A 25,791-nucleotide genomic window follows, 5' to 3' on the forward strand; every position below is an offset into this window, starting at 1 on the left:
AGCTTTTTCCTTTGTAGAATGAAGGAATCGGACAGGGTGGTCTCCAAAATCTTTTTCAGGATTTACATTCTGGGGTTTCTAATTATCTAGGCTCCTATTATTGTTAGCTCTTAACCGAGGCTCCTTAATGAAATATAGATTGGAATATTTAGTAGGCCCTCCGGTCAGGGCAGCTCATTAAAGTCCCCAGAGGAAAACGAAGGTTGATTGAGAACACAAGATAATTTTTGTTGTTGTCATTTCAGGTCAGGTACAACTCTTTGTGACCAACTTCATGACCCCATGTGAGACTTTCAGATGATAAAGGCCTTCTATCATGCTTCTATCATGATTTTATCAGGGCCCTTCAAGAGTATGTACTATCCAGAGAAAGAATATGGACGTTGAATGCAAACTATTTTCACCATTTGTTTTGTTTTGTTTTTTCTTTCTTGTGATTTTTCCCTTTTGTTTTGATTTTTCTTTTATAACATAACTGACATGGAAATATGTTTAAAATGATTTGTACATGTATAACCTATAGTAGATTGTTTGCTGTCTTGGGGAGGAGGGGAGGTAAAAGAGGTAGAAAGAAAAAAAAATTGGAACTAAAAATCTTACAAAAATGAATATTGAAAACTATCTTTACATGTAATTGAAAAAAAATACTATTAAAATTTAAAAAAAAGAGTATGTGTTAGTGATTCCTTCAGGGCGTGGGAGCTTGAAAAGGAAAACAAGCTGAGACTTGGCAGGAGGACATGCTTTGGGGGCCAGTGGACTGCCCAGAATAAAAACTGAAGTTACTTGGCTTTGCCACTAGCTAGATCCCTGAGGGGCTATTTTGGAGAGAGGAAGCTTTCCAAATGTGGGGGGAAATCCAAGCACCTGAGGCTGGCTCTGTCCTTTCATAATACCCCCAAACTAGACCCAAGTATCCCTTTCAATTATGCCTAATGTGTTATTTGGCCCTGTTGTCTGTCAGCCAGCTGGTTAAGACAAGGGTCAACAGTGTGGGTGGTTCTGATTACACATTTGATGCATTAACTCCTTGAGGGACTAGAGGTTGTGCCCTTCTGGGCCATGGCAACAGCATCTCTACACAGCTGACTTCTACGCTGTCCAGAGGTCTTAAATGGAGAGCAAGGGTCAGAGCAACATGGGGAGGCTGGCCGGACAGGAAGGAGGGCAGAACTGAATGTCAATGCTGTGTTTATTTTCTGTATATATTACAGATTGGGTGGGTGTGTAATCTCATTTAATCTTCACAGCAACCCTGTTATGATCCCCATTTTACAGAGGAGAAAACTGAGGTAAACAGAAGGTAAATGATTGGTTCATGGCCACACAAAGAAGAAGTATCTGAGGTGAAATTTGAATTCAAGTCCTCCTGACTTCAAGTCCAATGCTCTGTCTACTGTACCACTCAGTTGCTTATTAATTAAGATTACATATTTAAAAGTGTGAGTGTTTAAAAAATTAGAGAAGTTTGAGATGTGAGAAGCGGGAGATGGCATGGTACACTGGAAAGAATGCTAGGTCTGGAGTCAGAGATCCCAGCTCTGGGGGTTAGTGTCTGTATGACCTTGGGCTTAACCTCTGGCTGGTCCTTCAGTCCACATCTGGAAAAGGAAAGAGTTGGACTGGGTGACCTCTTAGGTCCTTTCTAGCTTTCCATCAATGATCCTACAATACTCCCTGAAGAAGTCCCTGATTCTCTTATCTGGAATTAATATATTCCTTATTGTTACATTTTCTTTGTTCCTATAGTACATATTTTGGGGTGCTTAGTCATTTCAATCATGTCTGACTCTTTATGACTCCATTTGGAGTTTTCTGGGCAAAAAGAGTTGAGCTTCTCCAGCTCATTTTACAGATGAGAAAACTGAGGGAAGCAGGGTTAAGTGACTTGCCCAGGGTCACACAGCTAGTACATGTCTGAATTTATAAAGATAAATCCTCCTGACTCCATACTCAAAACTCTATCCATTGGGCACTTAGCTGCCCTACAGCACACACATGCCATATCTTAATCTACACCATTTTTATCTTCATACCTGCCTTTTTCACCTTTGTAAAATGGTAAGCTCCCAGAAAGCAAGAATTGGACCCAAATCAATTTTTTCTTCCTAGGGTTTAGCATAGGGTCTTCCATCTATTAAGTGCTTAATAATATTCATTAAACTGAATCAATTAAAATTACACTATAATTCCAGGAGAGGAGCAAATTTCCTGTTTGTTATTTGGTAGGATCAATTGACAAAGGAATTACTATAAAAATTAACTTTGTCAAAATTAATTTTTTACATTAAACTGAAGAGCCAAGATTTGAGGAGGTTAATCATGATTAAAAAAAAAACTATGAAAATATTCTAATATCACATATGTACTTGCACATTAAAGGTATCTCCTCTGGCCCACCCTCCAGGGTCACAGGTTGAGGGAAACTCGAAACTGGGAGAATTCAAGATAAAGGAGCATAGTGTTGTTTTCAGGGGTTCAAGAATACCTAGGTGTGATCTTGCTTACATCAACATTGAAGCTGTCCCTGGACGGGTGAAGCTTCTCTCTGCATGTCAAACAATCCTTCTGACAGTCACTGAAAACGTTGGAGAAGAGACCCAGCAACAGAAGGTCATAGAACAAGGTTCTCATGATGTTGGAGGCAGGAGAGGAACCACTGAAAGACAAAGGTAGGATAGATTAGTGGAGAGAGCATCTGGGCTAGGGATTCTTTTTTTTTTTTTTTTTTTTTTTGCATTTATAGTATTTTATTTTTCCAAAGACATGTAAAGATAATTTTGAACATTTATATTTGTAAGACTTTGTGTTCTGATTTTTTCTCCCCCTTCCCAAGGCATTAAGTAATCTGATATAATTAAATATGTACAATCCTTTTAAATATTTTTCCATATTATGTTGTACAAGAAAAACCAGACCAGAAGGGGGAAAAAGAAAAAGAAAATGAACAAACAAAAAAGGTGAAAATACTATGCTTCAGTCTTTATCCAGTCTTCATAGTTTTCTATCTGGCTATAGATGGCATTTTCCTTCCCAAGTCCATTGGATTTTGGACCAAGGATTCTTAACACATAGGAAAGGCAAGGTGAAATGTAGGTTTGTGCTGGCAAATGTTTAACAAGTGGCTCTCTGAAAACCATAATACACTTTTAAATGTAATATACATTAAATATAATCTTACATTTAATCTACATTATTTATATTACATTATTTTTGCCAACATTGTCTAGACTTTAGATAGTTAACAAAACAATCAAATCCTGATCTGTGGTGCTAGCTAATTTCTGATGTATAAATGCTCACATGGATAATTTAACAGTTGGCTCCTTAGTCAGTATAAGTTAGCTTCAGCTTATAAAAATGCTTTGGAAGAAGAAGGAACTGAAAGAGCTGTTCAGATTCTCTTTTCAAAAGGATTTTGAAAAGTGCCCAGTATAATTGTTTTAGATCCAACTTGACAATCTTTCATGCTGATGGAAATTATTAGAGTTAATTCCATTAGTGTTATTTCAAGATAAAGCTAGATTGGTTAGAGAAGCGGTTAAAATATGCAAGAACTAGAATCAAAATTAGGTGTTTCATCCCCACACAGAACTGTGAGCCTCTTAGAGCCAGCATGCAAACACACACACAACACACACACACACACACACCCCTCCTTCTTAGGTCACAATCTATAGCAGATTCTTAATCCTGGACAATCTTGAATTATAGAGAGAAATCAGGAAAAGAGCATTTGAATGAGCCAGTTCTAATTTATCACTACTTGGAAAAGAATCTAGAGCATGGTATAGTCATTTTCATGTAGGAAAGAACAACATCTCATTATTCTGGTGCTTAATCATAGAATCAGCAATTCCATAATTAAAGGACGCAACCTTAGCTAGATCTAGTCTAACGTGCCACCCAATAATAATAATAAATGTCTTTTATACAGAACTTCCCCAAGCAAGCCCATATAACAGATTTATAGCTCACAGATTCAGAGCTGGAAGGAACCTCTGAGGTCATCTAATTCACTTCCCTCGTTCTACAGATAGGGATATTGAAGCTAGACAGATTAAGTGAGTTGATAAAGGTTTGTTGTTATTGAGTGATGTCCAACTTTCTGTGTTCCCTTTGGGGGTTTTCTTGGCAAAGACTCTGGAGTGCTTTGCCATTTCCTTCTGTGGCTCTTTTTACAGATGAAGAAACTGAGGCAAACAGGGTTAAGTGACTTGCCCAGAGTCACACAGCTAGCAAGTATCTGGAATTGAACTTAGTTCCTCCTCAGGTGCTCATTTAACAGATGAGGAAACTGAGGCGAACAGGATTAAGTGACTTGCCCAGGATCACACAAGGAGTTAAAATGTCTGAGTCTTGATTTGTACTCACATCCTCCTGACTCTACAGCCAGCTTTCTATCCACTATGCCAAGTAGCTGCCCCTGCTAAAAGTTATAAGGTATTAGGATTTGAACCCAGATCTTTTGGTTTCAAAACCCACACTTTCTCTATTGCATCATGATACCTCCTCTTGAGCTTCAATTCCCTTTTTGTGGATTTTGGCATCCTCTTTTCAGCCTGGAGATAACTCCTCTTATGTAGGAAAACAAAACAAGATAGAAATGGCATAGTTTTACCTTATTTTTGTCATCGGTTTACATTATACCGTCTTCCTCAAAAAGTAAACTTAATCCTTCCTTTTAAAGTATAATAGATATTTAATTAAAATCTAATTATTGAACATTGGCACAAGAGCTAATTTTTTATATTTAAGTTATTTAATTTAAATATATAAAGTATCAGAATTTTTTCAATCACTTTCTCAGGATTCTTTATTCATTCTCATTCAACTTGTCCTCATTCTTCTAATTCTGCCTTTTTCATTTTTTCATAGAAGTCTTTCTGTATTTCTTTACATTTCTATCCTTTCTTGGCCCAGAACACGGCCTTTTCTGTTGTCTTTTCCCTCACTCATAAACCTCATTTCATTCTGGACTCATGCCAGACACTATTCTGACTGGTTGATGACGTTGTTTAGTATTTGTCCTTGGTTAGATGCCCTTGTCTCCTCTTTTACAAATGTTCTTTTAAGATATGAGCTCACCAGAGACTTCCCTGCTCAAGCCCATTGGAAAGGAGCAGACCTTCAGAATTAGAAGGGCCCTCAGAGTCCATCTAGTCCAGCCCATATATAAATGAATCTATTCTTGACAATGCATCAGTATGATCATTTTTTTGTCCCTTCTTGGCTTAAGGGTCTCTGGTGAGGGAGGAAGCCAATACCGCACCCCTCTGCCCCACAAGGCAGTCTATTTCTTTTTGGAATAGCTTTCAACTAACAGGATGCTTCTTCTTATGTTGCTTCAAATTCTGTCTCTCTGCAACTTCCACTCTCCAGACTTCTCCGTCATTCCCTAGTTGCCTTGTTACATTCCCTTGCCTGCTGCCCCAGTTTTGTTCATTTTGGGTGACACAACTTTTGACTCTCTGGACTTCACCTTGCATTCCCTCCTGCATTTCCCTTTTAATTCCCTTTTATGTGTTTTCTTCCCATCATGAAAATGGAAGTTCTTTGAGGGTGGGGAAGGGATTGTCTTTCTTGTTTTCTGTATTTGTATTCCTAAGGCTTAACATAGTGTTAAGCCATTTAAGGCATAGTAAATGCTTTATTAATAGTTATTGCTTAGTCAAACAGTCTATCCTGTCTTCCCTGACACAATGGAAAGTCCTTGAAAGACGGGATACTTTCTTTCTTTCTTTCTTTCTTTCTTTCTTTCTTTCTTTCTTTCTTTCTTTCTTTCTTTCTTTCTTTCTTTCTTTTCCCTCCTCACTTCCTTTCTTCCTTCTTTTCTCTCTTCTTTTCTCCCTCCCTCTATTCCTTACTCTCTCTCCCTCTTTCCCTCCATCCTTCATCCTTCCTTCCTTCCTTCCTTTCTTCTTCTTTCTTGTATTTTTTTTATCTCTATCACATAGTAGGTACTCAATGAATACTTGTTGAATGATTTATTTCTACTTGTGGGGCCAAACAAGCAAGACAAGTCTAATTGCTCTTGTAGATGGACGGCCTTTCAAATACTTGATAGCACCTATCATGATCCTTATAAATCTTATCTTCTCCACCTTTAATAAGTCCAATTCTTTTAACAGCTCTTCAATATGGCATTAGCTTGATACCTTTTGCCCCCCTGGTTGGAATCTCCTGGATGCTTTCCAAGCAATGTCCTGAACACTCTTCCTGTCTTGTTACAGCCTTTGATTATCACATTAACTTTTGTTTTTGGCTGCCATACTACACTATTGATGCAGATTGAGTTTTTAGCCCTCTGAAAGCCCCACATATTTTTCAGACAAATTGCCATTATTCATGTCTTTTCCATCTTGTACTTGGGAAGTTGACTTTTTTAATCCAAGTGTGATTATATTTATCCCTATTAATTTTTATATTAATACAATAAGACTAATATTCTAATCTGTGAAGATTTTTCGAATGCTGAACTTGTCATCTTGTGTGTTAGTTATCTTATTCTATGTCAACTGTAATTTTGATAAGCAAGCCACATATAGTTTTATCCAAGTCATTTATAAAAGTGTTAAACAGTATAGGGCCAAGAATAAATGCCTTAGAGATCTCTTTCTAAGTTGTCATGGAAGTAATAATTGCTTTTTTTTTTTAGTCCAGCTACTTAATTATTTCTGAATATACTTAGATTTACTATAGAATGGTCCTCACCTCTCTGGCTTATCCACAGGAATAGAGGAGGTGCTTTATTAAATGCTTAGCTAAAATCTTGGTAAAGTTTATTGATAACATTCCCTTGTTTTTCTGGTTTAGTAAACCCATCACAAAAATAAAATAAAATTAGTTTGGCATAATCTACTCTTGACAAATTCATGCTTTATTATCATTAGACATTCATTAATTGGGCCTTTGATTAAAAACCTTGTATAATTTTTGACAGGTAACAGTCAAGCTTCCTGACTTTTAGATTATAAAATCTAATTTCTATCATCCCTTTTTTGGAAGGGGAAATCAGAACAATCTCTTTCATTCATTCTCCAATTCTTGATAGTGGCCCAGCCATTGAATCTGCCAGTTCTTTCAGTACCCTCAGAGGTAATTCATTTGAGCCTGGAGACTTGAAATCATCCAGGATATCCATTTTTTGGGGTGATATTCTTGGTCCCCACATGAATCAACAGAAGTGGGCATCAGTTCTCTATTGCTTTTCAGAATATAGCAGACATCTTAAGTTATTTTATGTCAGGTCACCAAATAGTTGGCTCATTGTCACTCATCAAAGAATCACCACTGCTTCACTCTTCCTCTGATCACTACTGGATGATCTTTCTCTTACTGAAATATATGGACGTACATCATTCTTGGAAACATAAAAACCACTTTTCCTCCTGGATAGGACTTTTTATTAGAAAAAGTCCTTTGTCTATTATATAGTTTCAAATATTCAGAGATCCTTTTTCTTGCCTTTCTTTACTGTTGGAGAAAGTGAGACCAATATATACTTTATAATACATTACACATATTGGCAAACAATGAAAGATAGCTCATTTTCTGTAGGTTACGATAATTATTTTTGCCTTTTATAATTCTTGAGAGTAAGAGTTAGAGTTATTTAATTTTTAAATTTTTAATAGCTCTTTTATATGACCTTTGTGGCCAGATACTGGTAGAGCTGGATATAAAGTTGCCTTGGCCACATATTTCCCTATATATGTGTTTTTTTATTTGTGAACTCTTGGGATGTCTATTTTCCCTGATGATGCTCTGTGCATTTGTGGAAAAATGAACCCTGACTTTTTAGGGGTGGATGTCCTGTTTCTCACTGGGTCATTTTAGTAAATACCTTTTCTTTGAGGTGATTTTGTTCTCTGGCTGATTGATGAAAAGTTAATAGATTGGTAGGAACTCATGAGCTAGGGATTTAGAAATGCAGACCCCCAGAGTACCTTGAATTTAAGGAAGTAATCTTCCAAGGACCCAAACTGATGGATGCAATTTGGGAGGGAAGCCCAAAAGAGGTCTACACTTCAAAAGGTGGAGAAAACAACAAGGGGAATTAGCTATTTTAACAAACAAAAAGAAATTGGTTGTTGAAGAAGAGCAAAAGAAAACAATATCACAACAATATTTAGAGGAGAGAGTATCTATGAGCAGAATATTCTCAACAATGTTGAATGCTGCCGAAGATTAAGAAAGGTGAGGAATGAAAAAGCCCATTAGATCTGTCAATTAAGCGATTATTGGTCATTGCATGAACAAAAAGATGGAAAACTAGACATTTTCTCTGATTGTCATGAAGTCTCAAAACTCTTGATCATAAAAATTATGCATAAGAAGTTCCCAAAAGTTAAAACATCCCCAAGTCTAATGAGATTATATTCTAATGAATTAGTAACAAACGAGATTATTCCCTAATTTTTAATTTCTAACAACCCTAATGATGCTCATTTAGCATCCTCTCTATTACTATTTCCCCAGATTCTGGCAGGGAAGCTTCTGCTCTGAGATGCAGTCAATGATTTTTCCCTCATTGCTACAAGAGTCCACACTGTCTCTGCCTTCATTCATACACTCTGTGGTAACAACAGTCCTCAATTCTGCCCACTCTCTCCACAGAATTAAAATGAGGAGCTGGAAAAAATACTGATTCTGTCAGGTAAATCTCCAACAAAAAGCAATGTTTAGAATCAAACAAAGCAAAACCAGAAATTAATTGCACAGAGACGAGCAAGACAACTATTATTCTAAAAGGAGCCAGTATACCACAAATCAATTTCAATATTAAAACATAATGATCCAAAAACTGTAGCATCTAAACTACTAAAGGAAAATTGAATGAAGGAGAAGAAGATATAGACAGTTGTACAATAATAGCAGAAGATGTTGATAATTCTAATGTTAGAAAATCCAACAGTGAGATAAACAACGTAGAAAACATGGAATTGAATAAATTGCTGGAGAAACTAGAGCTAAAAGACATAATATCTTTTAAACATAAACATAAATATTGATCATGTATTAGGGCACAATGATATTATAAATAAATGCAAAAGAAGCAGAAATAGTAAACACATGCTTTACAAGTCATAATGCAGAAAAAAAATGGTCATTACTTCAGGATCATCACAAAAGGAAGACAGACTCAAATAGAGAAGTGGGTATTTAACAATAAAATCCTCAATAATGAGCTAGTCAAAGAAAAAAATCATAAAAAGTATTAATAATTATGTAAAAGAAAATGAACGGTGAAAAACATAGTTTTTTTAGGATTTTAGATTCAATGACAAAGTGTTCCTTAAAGAAATAAAGAACAATTAAGTACAAGAAATATTCAATAGTAAGGGCTGGACTGTGCCAATATAATCAAAATGGCTATATTATCAAAGTTAATTTATAATTTTAATGTTATATCATTCACGTTGTCAAAGGAATCCCTCACAAAATTAGATAAAATAATAATAAAATTCTTTGGAGAAATAAAAAACCTAGAATATCAAGGGAAATAATGAAAAAATAAAATTAGGAATGAAGGAGAAATACTATATGCAGACTACAAACTATATTATGAAGCAATAGTCATCATAAGCATTTCATATTGGTTAAAATATTCTCGATAAATTTTGGGTGTTTTTTTAAAAAGGCACACTGTTGGTGACTTTGGAGAGAACAATTTCAGTTGAATGATAAGATCAGAAAGAAACACAAATCTGGTATAGATGACTTTCTCAAAGAGTTTAGCCAAAAAGAGAAGGAAAGATATTGAATAATAGCTAGTGGGGATGAGTAAGGATACTTAATTGAGGGTTTTTAAGGATGTGAGAGACATAAATGTCTTTGTAGGCATTAATGATAGAAGAGAAGAGGAAAGATGAACAGATTCTGACATTTGCACTAAGCTCTGGGAGAGCAAATTTTAAAGGATTCAAAGAAAATATAGGTTTAGTGAAATAATATTTTTGAAAGGAAAAATGATCCTAAGAGTTGGGAAGCTCTCAAGAAAGAAGTTCTGAAAATTTTAGAAAATTATTCTGATATGGAGGCAAAAAAAGGATAGTGTTTAAGACCAGTGTGGCTACACAGAGAACTTATCAACACACTCAAATTAAAAAGCAGAGACTTGTATAGAAGATGAAACCAAAAGCAAGTAACTGAGACAAATACAGAAGAATAACATGCTCTTAGCAGAATAGTGTCAGGAATTATAAATCCCAGAATGAGTTGAGACTGGAAGTGAAGATTAAGAACAACTAAGGTTTTTATTTTCTATGTTTGTGATACATTGAAGGCAATAGGGGTTCAAAGAAATTCTATAGTACCTAAAGAAGGGCCATATGGGGTCGCTGAACTCTTGGTGGCTATTGAAAGGTTTTGAAGAATGAGAGAAGTGTTGCTGACCTAAGGAAATACAAATGTCTCCCCAGTTTTCAAAAAAGGAAGAGGGCTGAATCTTCTATAACTTTTGGACCAGTGAACATCACTTCTCTTTCTGCAAAAGTATAGAACTTGTCTTGTGTGGGCTGTTTTGTGAGTAGTTACATAGGAATGGGTTATTTCTGAAAACTGGTATGTCTTTGTGAAGAACAGGTCATGTCATACTAATATTTTTCTTTTTCAACTGATTTGTTAGATTAGCAAATCAAGGGAATATTATAGAAATGGTATGCTTAAATTTTAAGCAAGCATATAAAAAAACCTTTAGGGACGTGCTTATTGATAAGAAGGAGGGATACAGGCCAAATGATAGTATAGTTAAATGAATTTGGAGTTGGTTTAATGAATCATGACAAAGAGTTATCATTAATGGCTCAATGTCAACTTGGAATGACTAGTAGAGTGCCTTAAGGATACATGCTTTGTCCAATATTATGATCATTGGATGAAAACATAGATGAAATAGTTGTCAAACTTCAAATTACTCAGCACTTGGAGGCCTCTTAGGTGATAAAATCCATGATTCAAGAGATTAGGAGTTTCAAACACAGGGTCTTAACCTTTTTTGAGTCATGGATCCTTGTGGTGGTCTGATAAAGCATATGGGTCATTTCTCAGAATAATGTTAAATGCATAAAATAAAATATACCAGATTAAAAACTAAACAATTATATTAAAATGCAATTATTACACTTAAAAAATTTAATGGACCTCAGGTTTAGGATCTTGTTCTAGAACAATGGAATGAATTCAGTAAAAAGCCCTACATTCGGAGTTCTGTGACTGGATTAAAAAAAAAATCTAAACCAGAAGTACAGGTAAAGGAAGTGTGGATAGGTAATGGGAGGCATAAAAAATATCTGAGGGAATTAATTGACTGTAAACTCAAAATTGGCAGTGAGAAATGCCAGCCAAGAAATCTAGTACTTTCCCTAAACTACACTAAAAGAGACGTAGTGTCCAGAGTGTACTAGTGAGCTGATAATTCTACCATATTCTTACCTTCTCAGGGCATATCTACATCACTGCATTCGCATTTGAATATTACATTTTACTAATGACACAGGCCGCTGGAGCATTTCTAGAAGAAGATGCCATATGAGGACTGAATGAAAGAACAAGGGTGTTTATGCTGGAGAAGAAAAGATTCAGGAGGGTACCTTGTGGCTGTTTTCCAGTATCTGGAGAGTTGTTACATAGAAAGATAAGTAAACTTGTTTTGTTTGGCTCGGAGCAAGGATAGAAGTTGTCAAGAGGAAAATTTAAACTTGAGGCAATTAGATGGTACAGTAGATAGAGTGCTGGGCCTAAGCTCAGGAATAGTCATCTTCCTGAGTTCAAATCTAGCTTCAGACACTTACTAGTTGTGTGACCTTGGGCATATCACTTAACTATGTTCATCTATAAAATGAGCTGCAGAGGGAAATGGAAAACCATTCCAAAATCTTCAACAAGGGAACCCCAAAATAGGATAACGAAGAGTTGGACATGGCTGAAAAATGACTTGGACAGCAATATAACAAATTTAGACTGGGTGGTTAGGAAAAACTTCCTGTTAGTGTAATCAAAAATGCTATAGACTGCTCTGGGAGATGATGGGTTTCCTTTTACTAGAAGTCTTCAAGCAAAGATTGGATGATTACTTGTCAGGGGTGTGGTAGAGGGAAATTCTATTTTTCAAGCATTTATTGGCCTGGAAAGTCTCTAGCTCTGAAGTTCTGAGGGAAAGTACATGTCTAACCCTCCTCAGCATCCCTTTCCTTTAGTGCTAGGAGCTTCAAGATGACAGGGTCACTTTCTCCCAAAGTTCTGCTTTCCCAGGTCCCATGCTGACCTGAGTTCAAGCAGTTCTTATCTTACTATCACTGCTTTATGAATGATGAAACCATAGGCAAGTCAAGGTGAGGCAGGACAAGAATTTGTCTCATGCTCTGCCATCAATAGGATGAGACCATCAGCAGATGTTTATGTATGAAGGTCCTCATTATAACTTTTCCTTTCCCGTTTCATAATTGGATATTGGAAAAGCATCATCTATATCCATGACAAATCACTTAACCTTTCTGAGTCTGGCATTCTGCATTGGTAGAATAATTAAAATGGATGAGATTATTGTGAACATCTTTCCCAGTTTCCAATTTTATGATTTCATGGAGTTTTCAATGTGTCCAAAGGATCTATAATTTACTTTTACAATGATGCTGCTCCTGTTTTTTTGTTGTCATTGTTTGATTTCCAAATACTCTTCCATTTATACACATCCTCTCTTTCCCCTTCTTTCACTCTTGCTAAGCTTGTGGATGTCTATACCTTGACATAGTGTACTCGATAAAATGTTATACTAGAATCAGGAAAACTTAGGGTTAATTTCCATTTGGTACCTACTAGCATTGTGTTTACTAGTGGCTAATGAAATTATGTGTGCAATTCATTTAATATTCCTGAGCCTCAGTTTCCTGGTCTATAAAATAGAGATGATAATATCTGCAATATCAAATGAAATGATGGTGATAATAACATTTAGATAGCTCTTTGCAAAGTGTTTTACATGTATTATTTCATTTGATCCTTATAATAATCCTGTAAAGCAGATGCTATTATTATTATTATTCTTATTTTATAGAGACTGAGGCAGACAGAAGTAAATGATTTAGAGTCACAGACCTAATAAATGCCTGAGACAGAATTCAAACTCAGGACCTTCTGAATCCAAGTCCTATGTTCTAGCCATGGTATCCATTCAAAGTGTTTTGCAGACTTTAAAGTATTATATAAATGCCAAATATTATTATTATCTTTTTAATTTTAGTGCTAACATGATGTGGTAGGTAGAAGAGCTATCAGAAAGACCTGGTTTCAAGTCCTACCTGATATATACCAACTTTGTCAACTTGGATAAATCATTTCACTTTTTCAGCTACTCAAGCAATTCTCTCAACTACGTTACACAGGACAGGGATCTCCTGTGCATCTGTGGAGGGCATTTCTTCATTAGAAATTCCCTCTGTTTATAAAACTATAAATTTAAGAAAAAGAAAGAATCTAGGAAGAGGGGTTTTCCTTCTTTAGGAACGTAAAAAGAAAGAACTTTCCATGGTGTCAAAAAACTCATATCACTCCTCCCCTCTCAAAAAACTCCCAAACCTCTCTAATCTCTGCCCTAAACCCCAGGCCTACATTACTAGCTACTTGTTGAAAATCTTCAACTGGATGTTCTATGAATATTTTCAAAATAGAACTCATTCTGTTTTCCTCTTAACCTCCTCTCCTCCTCCTCCTCCTTTTCTTCCCCTCCTCTTTCTCCTTTTCTTCCTCCTTGTCCTTCTCTTCCTTATTTCTTCCTCCTCTTCTTCCTTTTCCTCCTCCTCCTCCTCCTCTTTTCCTTCTTGTCCTCCTCCCTCCCTTATTCCTGTTGAGGGTACCACCAATATTTCTATCACCCAGATTTATAACTCAAGCATCCTCCTTATCTCTTCTCTCTCTCTAGCTCTCTGTCCCTCCCCTCCCTTTACCCTTCTCCCATCACATTCAATCAGCTATCTTGTTCTGTCCATTCTACCTTCACAGCATCCCTATCTTCCATCTAGCACCTTTTTTCCACTCCTATGCTTTGTTAGAGTTTCAGCACCTGTCTGACTACTGCAGCAGCTTCGCAGGGACCCCTTCCCCAGGCCTCTCCATCATCTAGTCTCTTCCCTCTTCAATCCATCCTTTACACAGCTGCACAAATAATCTTCCTTAAGTGGGTCTGATCATCATTTTGCCACTCAGGAAACCTTTAATGACTTCTCTTTGTACTAGAATAAAATACAAACCCTTCAGCTTAGCCTTTAAAATGCTTCGTGACACATGTTTAACCTATATTAGATTGCTTGCTGTCTTTGGGAGGGAGAAAAATTTGGAACACAAGGTTTTGCAAAGGTGAATGTTGAAAATTATCCTTGCATGTATTTGGTAAAATAAAACACTATTAAAGATTTTAAAAAGTCCTTAATGATTTGCTTTTAGTTCCTCAGCCTATCCTTCCAGGCTTATTTCACATTATTCCCTTTACACACTATTCTCTGAACTGAATCCTGTCTCTGTACCTTTGTAGAGGCTGTCCACTTAGATTAAAAAAACACATATAGAAGATGGAAATAAAGTCCACAGGGATGCAAGAGCATGATGTGGTCGTTTAATATTGGAGTCAGTATCGGTAAAACTCAGAATGACCTGGGGCTGCTGAGAGAAGCCAAAGGCAAACAAAGTGGATTTCTTAAAATTACAGAGAGGAAAAGAGGATGATCCAAGAAGGGGTAGGTCAGAGTGAGATGGAGTAATGATAACGCTGCAAAATGAGGGCAAACCTAGTCCACTCGAATTGGCTTCTCTCTCTTCCAAGGAGAATGACCTTCAAGTGGAAAGGACAGAACCAAAGGGACAAATAGGAAGGTGATGCTCGTGTAAGGAGTCTGAGTAGTAATGCTAAGGAGATTAATAAATGGCACCTGTTTGGTACAGTAGGGAGAATTCTGGGCTCAGAGCCAGGAAGACCAAAGTTCAAATTTGGCCTCAGACATTATTTACTAGCTGTGTGACCTTGGGCAATCTCTGTCTGCAAAGTGTGGCTAATAATAGTACCTGCTTGTCAGGATTGTGAAGATCAAAAGAGATAATATTTGAAGAACACTGAGCACAGTTCCTGGCAAACAGTAGGTACTTAATAAATGCTTGTTCCCTTCATCTCCCATCATAACAGGGTACTCAGCCACTGCTACTGAGCTCAGATCACTAGTCCAACTGAACTACATCTTCTTATTTTGAAAGAATTGGAAAAATGTGATGGCAGAAACACCGACAGTGATAACTGAAAAACAGAGAAGAATGGAAGCAGGACTGAAGTTTGGAAAAATGCAAACATATCAGTTTCTTTAGAAAAGGAATAAGGTAGAATCTATTAACTATAGGTCAGTAAGTTTGATTTTCATTTTTGGCAAATTCCAGAATGGATTAATAAAGAGTTTTTTTTTCTGAATAAACACATAGAAAAATGTCAATCATACAGAATCATCAAGGGAGCAGCTAGGTGGGGCAGTGGAAAGAGCACCAACCCTGAAGTCAGGAGGACCTGATTTCAAATCTGGTCTCAGACACTTAACACTCTCTAGCTGTGTGACCCTGGGCAAGTCACTTAACTCCAATTGCCTCAGCAAAAAAAAATAAAGGGTAAAAAGAATCATCAAGCCTTCACCAAAAAGCATGATATGACAAAATAACTAATTTCTCATTTTGGCAAGGCTATTAAATTGGTAGTTTAGAAGAATGATGTTTACATCATTTACATCTATTATTGATATAGATTTTGATAAAAAGTTTGGTAAAAATCTTTCCTATTAGTCTTGGGTGAAAGATGACAAATATGGGCAGGGCTTTTTCCATTTGTGATCCCTTTTTACCCAAGAAATTTTTACATGACCCCAGTTATATAGATAGGTAAAAAATAGGTATGAAATCAAATATTTATTGATAATAAGTCATAATTTTGCAATGCTGACATTCAGTTATGAGATGCCATATGTGGTCATGAATTGCAGTTTTAGAAGCTGGGGGCTAGATAATAATATAATTTGGTAGGTTGAGAACTGGGTTCAGGGAGTTGTCATTAATGGTTTGATGACCGTTTGGAAGGATGTCTCCAGTGTTTCAAGTGCTATATCAAAATGAGCTATAATCAAAATGAGCTGCACTGAGAGGAATAATATCCAAGAGTAAGGGAATGATAATCTCAAAGAATTCTGCCCTGTTTAGATGACATCTGTTTTTGGCAACGTATTTTAGGAAAGATGTTGGGAAGGAAGGAAATTAAGAGATCCCTGAGTTTCTCCTAGTTCTGAGTACCCCTAAGACTCTGTTGTAAGCTTTGTTCTCTTTCTCCATTAGTTTTAGGTGATCTACATAGTTCACCTAATATAGGTGAACTTCATTCACCTATATTATGAATGATTTCATTCATATGGGTTTAAATATGACCTTTATACAGATTACTTTAAGATTGACAGCCCATAAGATGACAGGAAAAGATAATGATGAATGTTGAAGGAGATATAAGAGAACTGGGATACTAACACTTGGTTGATGGAGTTGTGAACGGATCTAGCCATTCTAGAGAGTAATATGGAATTATGCTCAAAAAGTTATCAAATTGTACATACCCTTTGATCCAGAAGTGTTTCTACTGGGATTAAGTCCCAAAGAGATATTAAAGAAGGGAAAGGGACCCACATATGCAAAAATGTTTGTGGCAGCTCTTTGTATAGTGGCAAGGAACTGGAAACCTAGTGAATGCCCATCAATTGGAGAATGGCTGAATATGAATGTTATGGAATATTATTGTTGTTTAAGAAATAATTAGCAGGATAATTTCAGAGAAGCCTGAAGAGACTTACATGAACTGATGCTAAGTGAAGTGAGTAAAACCAAGAGAGCCTTATATACCAGCAACAAAAAAATTATATGATGATCAGTTCTGATGGACATGGCTCTTTTCAACAATGAGGTGATTCAGGCTAGTTTCAATGAACTTGTGATGAGGAGAGTCATCTGCGTCCAGAGAGAGGACTCTGGGGACTAAATGTAGACCACAACACAGTATTTTCACCTTTTTTGTTTGCTTGCTTTTTGTTTTTTTAATCGTTTTTTCCCCTTTTGATCTGATTTTTCTTGTGCAGCATGATAATTGTTGGAAATATGTATAGAAGAATTATATTGGATCACTTGTCATCTAAGGAAGGGAGAAAAAATTTGGAACACAAAATCTTGCAAGGGTGAATGTTGAAAAGCATCTATGCATATATTTTGAAAAGGAAAAGTTTTAAAAAAGATTTCCAGCCCAAATTTCTTTCCTGAACTCTATTCCCACATCACCAAGATGTTGGATAGAGCAAGTGGGTTAATAAAAGGCTTGTTCATGCCAGAGAAGGATTTGTCAAGGGTATTAGGGAAGCTTAACCTGGAGAAAAGAAGAGTTAAAAGGACCATTTGCCATCTTCAGCCATTTGAAGGGCTCTCCTGAAAAAGGTTTCTTTGGGTTCATAACCTCGGCCTGTCTTTGATTCATCATTCTTTCTTAACCCTACATATGTAATCACTTGCTAAATTTTTTATCATTTCTACCTCCACAACATTTCTCATTTCTATCCTCTTCTTTCTATTCATACAACCACCATGCTACTTCAGGCCCTCAACATCTCTTGCCTATATTCCTGCAGAAGCCTAAGCCATCTCTTTGCCTTCAGACTCTCTTTTTCCCCTCCTTTCAACCCACTCTCCATATAAGTGACTCAAGTGATTTTCCTAAAATGTCTGGCCACATCACTATTCTGCTCAATAAACTACAGTGTCTCCCTATTGCTGTTATGATTAATTATAAGTTCCCAGGTTTAGTTTTTAAATCTCTTTATAACCTGGCCCCATCTTCCAACTGTATTCCACATTCTTCTCCTCCTCTATATATTATTATTCAGTCAAAATGGTCTTGCTCTTTCTCATATGTAACATTTCCTCTCTGATTTCTGTACTGACCACCCTCCATATCTGGAAGGCACTCCTTCCTCATCTTCACCTCTTAAAATCCCTTATATCCTTCAAAACTTTACTCAAGTGATACCTTCTAGGGTGAAATCTTTCCTGAATGTTCTTAGCTTCCCTTCTCCCACTCCCTCCCTTCACCTCTTTCATTTTCCCTTAGATTTACTTTGTGTGTATTTTATTATGTAGCTCCGTGAGAGCAGAGACATCAATTTGACTTTGCATCCTGAGGGTCTTAGCCAGTGTTTGGCACACAGTGGGTGCTTAAGAAATGTTTGGTGATTGAGAACTAGGAACAATTGATGGAGGTTTTTTTTTTTTTTTAAATCAAGTGTTCAATGTAAGGAAAAACTTCCTAAAAATCAGAGCCAATTGAAAGTGGAATGAGTTGCCTCAATAAGTGGTGGATTCGCCCACAGTGAACGTCTTCAAGAAAATTCTGGAGAAGCATTTATTAGATATTATGTTGTAGAAATGTTCTTGATTCAGTATGATTTAAGCTTCCTACCTTCTGAGGTCCTATTCAATTCTGAAATTTTGTGGTGGCCAAGGGACCATGGACAAATCTTTCCCTTCCAATTTACCTTAATTCCCTCATCTATAAAAGTGAGAGTATTTCTTGCTTTCTTAGATATTTCTCAGTCTGAAGGGATTCTTTTTACCTCTTTCTCTGCCCAGAAGAAAAACTCAGTTATGTCACTAGAAAGCCAATGCAAGGATAGGGGAGGCTCTCAAAGTGGTTCCATTTTCTAGATCTGATAAAGGCAGGAGACTCATTATGTACCAGGATAACTAGATAACCAGTAATAGTTAGATAACTGAAAAGGGACTGTGTGTGGACATTGTGGTTAAGGATGTGAAGGCTCCTCAAAAAAAAAAAAGCTAACTCCCTTGGTTGATTCTATCTCCCTCAGGGCTTGGTACTGACAGCTGCCAATATTTAAGGAAACTAGGGGCAACATTTCTTTTGAATTGATGACACAAGTACTGGAGAATTTGATTCAAAAGGATCAGTTTTGCCAAGACTTTCCTATAATTCAGGCCAGATATTAGTAGCAAATAATTTACATTATTATCTGTTATATGTCTCCACATGAGCAGAAGAGACCCATTCCTATTCAACAAAAAATCCATACTACGCAAAAGCCATGTTAACTGCTGAGGTGCCAAGGAATCAGAGATGAACAAGACAGAGGCCCACCCAACTTTCTTCCTTTTATGGGTTGTCTTTCCCTCCTTAGAGCGTTACATCCTCGAAGGCAGGGATTGTCTATCTGTCTGCTTGTATTTGTATTTATAATCCTCGGCACAATACCTGAGATATAATAAAAGCTAAATTATTACAATTATGGATAAATTATGAATTATAATAAGAGTCTGTTGATTTGATTTGACTTGACTTGTCAAGAGATAATCAGCTCTTTGAGGTCAGGAACTGTCTTTCCCTCTTTTTGAATCCCCACTACTTAGCAATGTCTGGTACATTGTGGGTTCTTAATTGATGTTTATTGAATCAATACAAGATTGAAAGGATTGGAAGTAGGTACTATTATTATCCCCATTTTATAACTGAGGGAGATACCTTGCTTCAGTAATGACTACAAAAAATTGAGTTCCTTAAGGTTTACAAACACTTTATAAATATAATCAGATATAATCCTCACAAAAACAGACCTGAGAGGTAGGTGACATTATTATCCCCATTTTATAGATGAAGAAACTGAGGCAAATACAGTTGAGGGACTTCCCCAGGATCATTCAGCTAGTAAATCTGTGAGACTGGATTTGAATTAAAGCCTTGCTGACTGCAATTCAAAATTTTATCCACTGTGCCACCTGTAAGTGCAAAAACCATAAGAGAGAGAGAAATAGAAAAATCTGGGAATATATCCTGAAGGAGAAGGTAATTGCTTTTACATATCCTAGTGGGGTGAGGAAAAGAACAGGAGAAGAAAAATGAATGATAAAGCACAGCAGCAGTGACGTCTGCCATCCTAGAAACAGGATGTTTATTCATACCTTCATTGCTGATACTGATGTCCAGGCTATCTTGAATATCACCAACTTCCCCCATTTATCTACATTTTGCTTTACTGAATGACTGTGTATGTTTAAATCATTTCATAAGTCTAAAAATGCTAAAATTATTGTTCAGTGCTATCTGATTCTTTGTAGCTCTATTTGATTTTTTGCTTTTGTTTTGTTTTGCTTTTGGCAAAGATACTGAAGTAGTTTGCTATTTCCTTCTTCAGTTCATTTTACGGATGAGGAACTGAGGTAGAATTCAATGATTTGTCTAGTTTCCCAAATGGTAAGTGAATGAGGCCAGATTTGAATTCGGGAAGATACGTTTTCCTAGCTCCAGACCCAGCTCCTCTATCCATTGCATCATCTAATGGTTCGGAAATGCCAATTACATGTTAATCATTACTTATATTATGATCCAATAATCAACAGGGAAGCAAGCATTTATTAAATACCTACTTGTCAGACATTGTACTAAGGGCTTTATAAATATGATCTCTTCTGATCCTTACAAAAACCCTTAGAAGTAGGTACTATTATTATCCCCATTTTATAATTGAGGAAACTGAGGGAGATAGCAGTTAAATGCCTTGCTTTAGTAATGTCTGAGATTAGGTCTTCCTGACTACAGACCCAGGACTCTATTTCCTGCCATCTGGCTGTCTCTATAACAATCACTTCTTAAGCTCCTACTATATGCCGGGTGATTCTCTAAGCTCTGGGTATGTAGAGTGAAACTCCTTCCTTCCTTCAAGGAACATACTTTCTAGGGGAGACAGCATGGAGAGATGGATAAGAATATGTAGAACACATACAACATGAATCCAAGATAGTATGAGAGGGAGGGCATAAGCAGCTGGAGGGAGTCAGGAAAAGTTCCTTGCAGAACCTGTTAATTCCCCTCAGCTGCTAATGCCTTCTCTAAGGCTATTTTTCATATACTCTACATATTTTAAATGTAGATTTAATACACAAGATAATTCTCTCATCAGGATGTAAAATCTCTTAAAGGCAAAAACTCTGTTCTTTTTCTATTCCCCCCTTTCTCCTTTCCCTCCTTCCCCACACTGAACACAGTAGAAAGGGTTTTGCTCAATAAATGCTTGTTACCTGGCAATCATTGAGCCTACACAAAATAAGCAATTAATAAATGCTTCTTGTTCATTCATTGATTAAGTAAAATATGGGGTTTTAACCTCCTCCCCCTCCCCTTTTTTTTTTTTCTATCAAAGACCATGACAGCCTAGAGAAGTTATGGACCATTTATCAAAATAGCATTTTTAAATATTTAAAATAAAATACATAGGATTACAAAGAAAAACAATTACCTTGGAATAAGCAAATACTTATTTTAAGACACACAAATTCATGACCCCAGATTAAGAATCCAAGAAAAGAAAATGAGAGAATCCACACCCATCCTACAATGCTCAATGAATGCCCCACCTCTTCCAGGAAGCCTCCCACAGGAGTCACCCTGATCTCTGCCAGCTCTGAACATTGAGAGGTGAGACGCAAGCATCCCTCTGACCAAAATAGACAAATGAATTTGTTCGTGTGGGCTAATCTTATTAGGGGACAAGCTTTACCAAGGACAAACAATGAATCACTAGGTTTAGAGACCAACAGGACCCAGGTCTAAAGCTCTCAAGTCTCTCTTTCCCAATTCCCTAGCCTAAAAGCACATAATCTCCCCAAGCACCCCGTTTAGGTCACTTCTCTTAGCAGGTATCCCCATTTGAAATCCCTAGCCCAAGACTTGTGGCTGTCTGTCTACTCCTTTCACTTCAACCCAACCCTTCTGTCTCAGACTCTTCCCCTCAGGGTCAGAATCTGCTGCCTTCCAGGTGCTAGTTAGCTAATCTGATAAATTTATCGCACTAATGAGTTAATGGGATATTAGAAGCACGCCTTTAGGGACTTCCCTATCTCTAATTTCTAGGCATTCTACCCTCAGAAATTATAAAAAGGGCCTCTTGGAGGTAATTAATTGTGTTATATCCTTGTATGAATTGACATAGATAAAATAATAAAAATATTCAGAAGGTACAGGTAAGGATGGTGGAAAAATCCCTACCCCTCTCAATCAAAATAAAAAATGTATTATATATTTATATATATGTATACATAATGTAATCAACTGCACCTAAAATTATGTTCAAAGAATACATATAAAATTCTCTTTCTTACTGTGAATTTAATAATATAAAAATACAAGAAACCATGAATTTATCAAATTTTTAAAAGATACTATATATATAGTATATACTTAGATATGTTTCCTCACATATGTATATTAAATAACTACATACATATATTTCTATGTATACCACAACAAATGGCCCCCTTTGTTCAACAGTTGCCTAACCCCTGCCCTAGATCAAGTTATATTTATATATATATATATAAATATTATATTATATTACTAACCCTTAATTAAGTATTGGTTTAGAAGCAATTTGACTTAAATGGCTCAGTCAGGAAAGCCTGTATTCAAATGCTGATACTTAGAGCTGTGTATTCCTGTTCAACTCATTTATCTACCATGGAGGTCAGCTCCCTGGGATTTATGGACTCAATAACAGAAGATCTAACCTAGTGGAGAGAGTTCCCATACCAGGAGTTTCCCATGCTGCTCCCACAAAATTTTTCAGACAGTTTCTTGTATAATTTTAAAACTTTCTCTTGTGGTCGTTTTGTTTTCCCAACCAGATTGTAAATTCCTGGAGGACAAGGGCCAGTGTTTCATATTTTTCTTGTATCCTCACCATGAGTTGAGTGAATAGCAGGACACTTGACTGAATATACAATAGCTTCCAGGTAGCTTCTGCCATAAGGCTCAGAGACCCGGGTTTTGAGATTAATCTTGCAATTACTCCCTTCAGTGACAATGCAAATTTGCCTGCATTTTTGAAATCCCTGAGTGCCCTCAGCTTAGTTGGTAATTCAAGGCATGGCAACCTATTCAGCTCTGAAAAAAAAGTTACTGGAAATGACCGTGGCATTGTCCCACAGTGCCTCTCACAGGCTGCAGATAAGAAAGCCCCTGCTTTTTGACTAACTTGGGGAGCCCTCCGCAACAGGGGCTCTGTCTAGCTCAAGACTAAGTGACTGCTGCTCACTTCCATTAAACAGACCTAGACATAAAGCAAAGGAGACTCGAATGCTTCATGCCCCCGGCTCTTTTGTAAATGGTATTTCCCTGTGACACTTTTGCAAGGGAATGAGATGTGAACCTATAGACAGCTGGAAAGAATTGGACTGAGATTTTGATGGGAAACAGTATATACATACGTACATACATAAATATATATCTACATACCTATAAATGTACATACAAAAATCTATAGAGGTGTGTGTGTGTGTGTGTGTGTGTGTGTGTGTGTGTGTGTGTGTACTGGCAGCTTTCTCTGGTTTGGGCATTCTTGCCAATGAATGCTGAGCAAAAGCACATCTTTTGTTAGTCTTCAAGACAATTTTATTGGTTATAATTGGACCAATTATGGTCCCCCGGAATAAAGTAAACACAGATGTTTAAGCCCAGCATCAGGATATTCAAGCTCAAGGTGAACTGCTTTAAATAGTACATTTCCCCAAATCATCCTGACATCCCTCTCCACAAAAAAAATTCCCAACAAGGAATACATATATGATGCAAGCTCGATAGCACAATCCCATATGTGAGACAGGCTTTGGGTAGAGAGACTGGAGGAAGATAAGGAAGGGGGGAGAGTGAAGAAGAGATATTTGAGAGTAAGAAGAAATAGAGAGAGGAACAAGAGGAAGGGAAGAGCATTCAGATGTCATGCTTTCTTGAAAGTAGTATTATATCAAAGAGAGAAAAATTGGAGAAAAGAGAAGGGGAAAGAAGAAAAAAAAAAGGATTGCAAAATGACTCAGGGTACAGCAAGGCAAGATCATCCCTTCGAAGATTCCTTGTGCGGCATGCTAACAGCTGGACGCTACAATTTTTGGATGGAGCACACCTCCTACCCCCATTCCCCTTTGCCTTGCGTGTCTGACGACCCCCTTCCCATAATTAAGAGCTCTGACCAGGAATAGAGTGAACAAGAAGTGGTCCATCAAAATTTCAGAACTCAAACCCAAACGTTTGTTATCAAGTTAAAAGCTCAATAAAAATTAGCATCAGTACAGGGGGTGAAAGAAGCAACCACAGAAGAGACAATTTTATAAGGAAAGACCGAGGCTGAGCCCGAACACACCCCCTTCTCCCTGATCTTGCCTCTGTCCTGGGGCATCTCGAAGCAAGCCAGGATTTCCAGGGGATCCCAAATGGGGAAAGGAAACTTTTCCTCAGCCCGTCAGCCGCCTCCTTTCCCGGGAAAAAGCTGGACCCTCCCTATCCAGAACCTAGCTTTCTCTTGGGATGAAAAACTCAGACCCGAATCCAGACATTTACAATAAAACAATTGGGAATAAGGGGTGGGGGTGGAGAGAAAACCTATTCTCACAAGGAAAAAGCCAAGTCCCAAAGCCCCAAGCGCCCGGAGCCCCCGGAGCCCAGACGGATGCCGGCGCAAGGCGGGAGGCTCTCCTCGCCGAGGCCGGGTCCCAGCAGCTCGCCTCCGGGCCGAGGCTCGCGCGCAGTCCCCTACCTGAGTGCTGTCAGGAGCTGGGCGCTCTCTGTGATGTGGCTCCGTTCTGCCGTGTCTCTGTCACTCTGGGATATATATATCTGAACACATGCACTCACACACACACACATACATCCTCAGCCCTCCCCTTCCCAGCCCACCTCAATCACCCCCGCGCGCACACCGAGACACAGACTCGCTCACTCGGACTGACCCCCTCAGACAAACGGCATCCCCCCCCACTACCCCCTTCTGCCATCAAACCTGTGACATCCCAACCCCTTCAACAGTCCATTTTCAAGCTTGCTTTACCAGAGCCCTGCTTAGTCTGGATTGCAACAGCTGCCTCTGCTTTATCTCTCCCTTCCAGAGGTGCTATAATAACTAAAGTTAAGCCCTGCCAAGTCAGTCACTGGCTGGAGGTAAAATCCCCCTGTGACAATGCAGACCCCCAGCCTGTGGCTCTCCTTGAGGCTTGCAAGAACGGCCTCTTTGGGAAATAAAGAGCAACAGAAGCCAGTCAGGACAAAGGCGGGTCTCATTTTGAATTCCTTTTTCTCCTTGTTATTGCCATTTCCAGGCACCGAGGTGGACACACAGAAGCAAAGGGGAGACTTCCACGGCCCTGTCATTAGACCACTGTAAACTGGTGGTTCTATCAGCTTTGGGGAGGAGGGGAAAGTTTGAGGTCTCCAGGGTTGCTTTATTTCAGAATCTCCATCAGAACCTCTGAGACCCAGACCAGCCTTTTAGGTCTGGCTCAGTTGACTCTGTACTCTACATCATTACCTGATGATTGCTGGTAGGCCCCAAAGCTATTGAATGGTCCCAGGGAGTTCTCTCTCTCTCTCTCTCACTCATGGGGCAGAAGGAAGAGTGGGGATATCTTTAGGGGAAAAACTGAGGAACAAGTTAGGGGTATCCAAGGTATCATAGCTAGTTAGTCACAGAACTAGGCTGGAAGCCAGGTCTCCTGGACCCATGTTGCTTCCATGCTACATTAGTTAAATCATATGTGGTTAAACATTCTTTCAAGATTATACTCACAATTATTCTCACAAACAAATATTCTAGGATTTGTAACTTTTTTCAGTCAAGGAGTTTATCATGTTTGCTTTCTGCCTCTTAGGGCCCTGAGAAAGAAACAAAGGAAAACCGGTGGGTTTTG

General features: G+C 37.7%; 1 protein-coding gene across 1 annotated transcript in view; it reads right to left on the bottom strand.

Annotated features, from left to right (window-relative positions):
* The window catches only part of PNOC (prepronociceptin), a 53,467-nt gene extending 28,716 nt beyond the window's left edge, over nucleotides 1-24,751 (bottom strand). Inside the window, exons 1-2 of the mRNA XM_012540067.3 lie at nucleotides 24,645-24,751; nucleotides 2,509-2,659 (exon numbers count right to left, since the gene is read on the bottom strand). Coding sequence (XP_012395521.1) covers nucleotides 2,509-2,634 — 126 coding nt within the window. The 5' untranslated portion in view covers nucleotides 2,635-2,659; nucleotides 24,645-24,751. The remainder of the gene's footprint in view (nucleotides 1-2,508; nucleotides 2,660-24,644) is intronic.
* Between the last annotated feature and the right edge of the window lie 1,040 nt (nucleotides 24,752-25,791).

This window comes from Sarcophilus harrisii, chromosome 2 (assembly GCF_902635505.1).
Source record: "Sarcophilus harrisii chromosome 2, mSarHar1.11, whole genome shotgun sequence".
Taxonomy (NCBI): domain Eukaryota; kingdom Metazoa; phylum Chordata; class Mammalia; order Dasyuromorphia; family Dasyuridae; genus Sarcophilus; species Sarcophilus harrisii.